Genomic DNA, 2,605 nt, shown 5'->3' with positions numbered 1-2,605 from the left:
AAAATATACTCAGAAGCTTAGTGGTTTTCATGACTATTTTTTCTAAAGGAAAAACCCCAAAATATGCAAGATTATGGAAAAGTCAACTAAAACACAAGTATACATTTTGTGCAATTTTTCTTTACATATATTATTAGTGTTTTTTTAAGTATATTTCAATGTAAAATGACGTATTAAGGATTTATGGTACAATAAGTTTCGACAATAATTTTTTAACAGATCATGGATTCAACTGGTTTAGTTATTTTTCTTATATACTCGTGTTTGTGTGGTTGGAGGGCTAATATTGTTCATGGCCAAAGCAACAGTTTCAAAGTGACAGATTTTGGCGGAGTTGCAGATGGTCAAACGGATAGCAGCAAGGTGCGTTCGTACTTGAAAATCGAGCAAACTTTACTTTGTTTGTGTAGCATATATTATCATGCACACTCTAACGACAAAGTGGTGCAGACAGGATTTTAGATTCTTTTCACTACAAATTTTTTTTAAAAAAATCGTATCGACCTAGAATTTTTTCTTTTGAAACATGTACTTTCTGCGTCGCCCATATACATTTTCCGTTTTTGACGAAAAAATAGTTTTAAAAAATGTTCATTTCGGCTTCATTATTATCTTATTTAAAATTCGATTCAATCTCTTATTAACAAACGCATTTAGCATATATGAGAGGTTGAATTTCCATCTTTTTGGATTTTTTTTTTCAATAGTATATATATGTGTTTATAATTAATCGTGTCTAAAATCAGTTGCTTTTGTCAAAATTCAAAAATCCATACTGTAAACATTATAAGAAAAATTAATAAAAGACATTATATATATTTATATAGATACACAAAAACACGATTTCTTGCGAGTTTTTACCAAAAATTCGAGCTCGACTGGGGACATGAATAAACTCAAGTAATGAGCTCATGATGTAGGCATTTGTGGCTGCATGGAAGAAAGCTTGTGAAAGTGAAGAAGGAGGCATGGTTGTAGTGCCATTAGGAACCTACTTATTGAAAGGCAGTACCACATTTGAAGGGCCATGCAAAGGCCAAACCATATTCAATATGGAGGGCTCAACCCTAAAGGCTTTTACTGAACCCTCGCTTGAAGCAGATTCTTGGATCTCCTTTTATGACATTAATGGCTTCAAAATGCTTGGGAATGGTACTTTTTATGGTCAAGGACATTCATCTTGGCAGATAAAATCGGATCGCAGCATTTCGTCCTACTGTAAGTTATAATTACACGGGGAAAGTCGTATTTTATTATGATATATATTGATGGTTGTTTATTTTCAAATTTTGCATGATATATATGGGAATTTAAGAGAAAACTATGCACCAAATCAAATATGAGTTTCCTTTTTTATTAATACCAAAAGCCATATAAATTTGGTGCCTTATGCACTATTTTTAGAAATCGCAAGATTTTTAATATGTCAGCTTTTGAAGGATTTTAATTATATGTTATTTTGTTGTACGAGTTCCTTGTATGTGTTGTTGAAATGTTCTAATTGACGTTGAACATGCAGTCGATAAAGTTTCAATCTGTGAAGAATGGCCTAATTCAAGACATACATTCTGTCGATAGCAAAATGTTTCATATCCACTTCCATGAGTCAGATAACATACTCGTGAATAACGTGGTCATATCGGCTCCCCCAGACAGCCCCAACACCGATGGAATCCACATCAGCTATGCCGATAACATAACGATCATCGACGCTGTAATCGCCACCGGAGACGACTGCATATCTATGGGGCCCGGAAGCACGAATATCAACATTACTCGTGTATTGTGCGGGCCAGGCCATGGGATAAGCATCGGAAGCTTAGGCAAATACAATGATGAAAATGATGTTAACCAAATCACGGTGAGAAATTGCACTCTCAGCAACACTGATAATGGCGTAAGAATCAAGACATGGGCACCTTCTTCTTCGCATAACTCGGTTTCGGATGTCACAGTTTCGGACATTCAGATCAACTATTCAAAGAATCCCATCATTATAGATCAATATTATTGCCCCACATCACATTGTGTTCATCAGGGGGAGTCGGAGGTGGCGATCAAACGAGTGAAATTCATGGGCATACAAGGGCTGTCCGCTTCTAAGGAAGCAGTTAATATTCGATGCAGCAAGGATCAACCGTGCCAGGATATAGAGTTTAGTGGACTTGAACTCACTTGGAGTGGCAGTGGACAAGGTGCAACTGCGACGTGCTTGAATGCGGATAGCAAGTTTCAAGGGACGGAACAAGTTCCATCACATTGTTCTTGAAACAAGATCAAAAGTACTAGTGGTAGGATAACTATGTGTATTTTTATCTTAGTTCTCTTCACACCCGGTGCTCTATCTTGGCTAGCAGTATTGGATATATAATGACATCGGATACCTTTTTTTTTTTTTTTTTTTATGAAGAATCTAAAATTTATATTAAATAACATTATTATTAATTTTGACTTTTGCAAAAATTTTCTATGTAAACAGAGAATTATATAAATGCTTAAAAAAAAGAAAGAGTGATATATATGCACTTTAGAAATCAACTAGCAATATTTTCTTCTCAATTATATAGGTTTGTTTCTTTTCGAGTTCAGAAGGTGTCAGAGTTTG

General features: G+C 34.9%; 1 protein-coding gene across 1 annotated transcript; it reads left to right on the top strand.

Moving 5' to 3' along the window:
- The first annotated feature begins 222 nt into the window (after nucleotides 1-222).
- LOC142526002 (exopolygalacturonase-like) lies at nucleotides 223-2,314 on the top strand. Its single transcript, XM_075630276.1, has 4 exons — nucleotides 223-363; nucleotides 921-1,152; nucleotides 1,205-1,218; nucleotides 1,520-2,314. Exons 1-4 carry the CDS (start codon nucleotides 223-225, stop codon nucleotides 2,267-2,269), a joined length of 1,137 nt encoding a protein of 378 aa, XP_075486391.1. The 3' UTR covers nucleotides 2,270-2,314.
- Nucleotides 2,315-2,605: the final 291 nt, after the last annotated feature.

This window comes from Primulina tabacum, chromosome 15 (assembly GCF_025594145.1).
Source record: "Primulina tabacum isolate GXHZ01 chromosome 15, ASM2559414v2, whole genome shotgun sequence".
NCBI lineage: Eukaryota > Viridiplantae > Streptophyta > Magnoliopsida > Lamiales > Gesneriaceae > Primulina > Primulina tabacum.
This window is presented reverse-complemented; position numbering and strand designations above follow the sequence as displayed.

Coding starts and splice junctions, on each gene's coding strand:
- LOC142526002 (XM_075630276.1), top strand. CDS start 223: ATGGATTCAACTGGTTTAGTTATTTTTCTTATATACTCGTGTTTGTGT. Junction 364..920: donor GTCAAACGGATAGCAGCAAG/GTGCGTTCGTAC, acceptor CTCATGATGTAG/GCATTTGTGGCTGCATGGAA.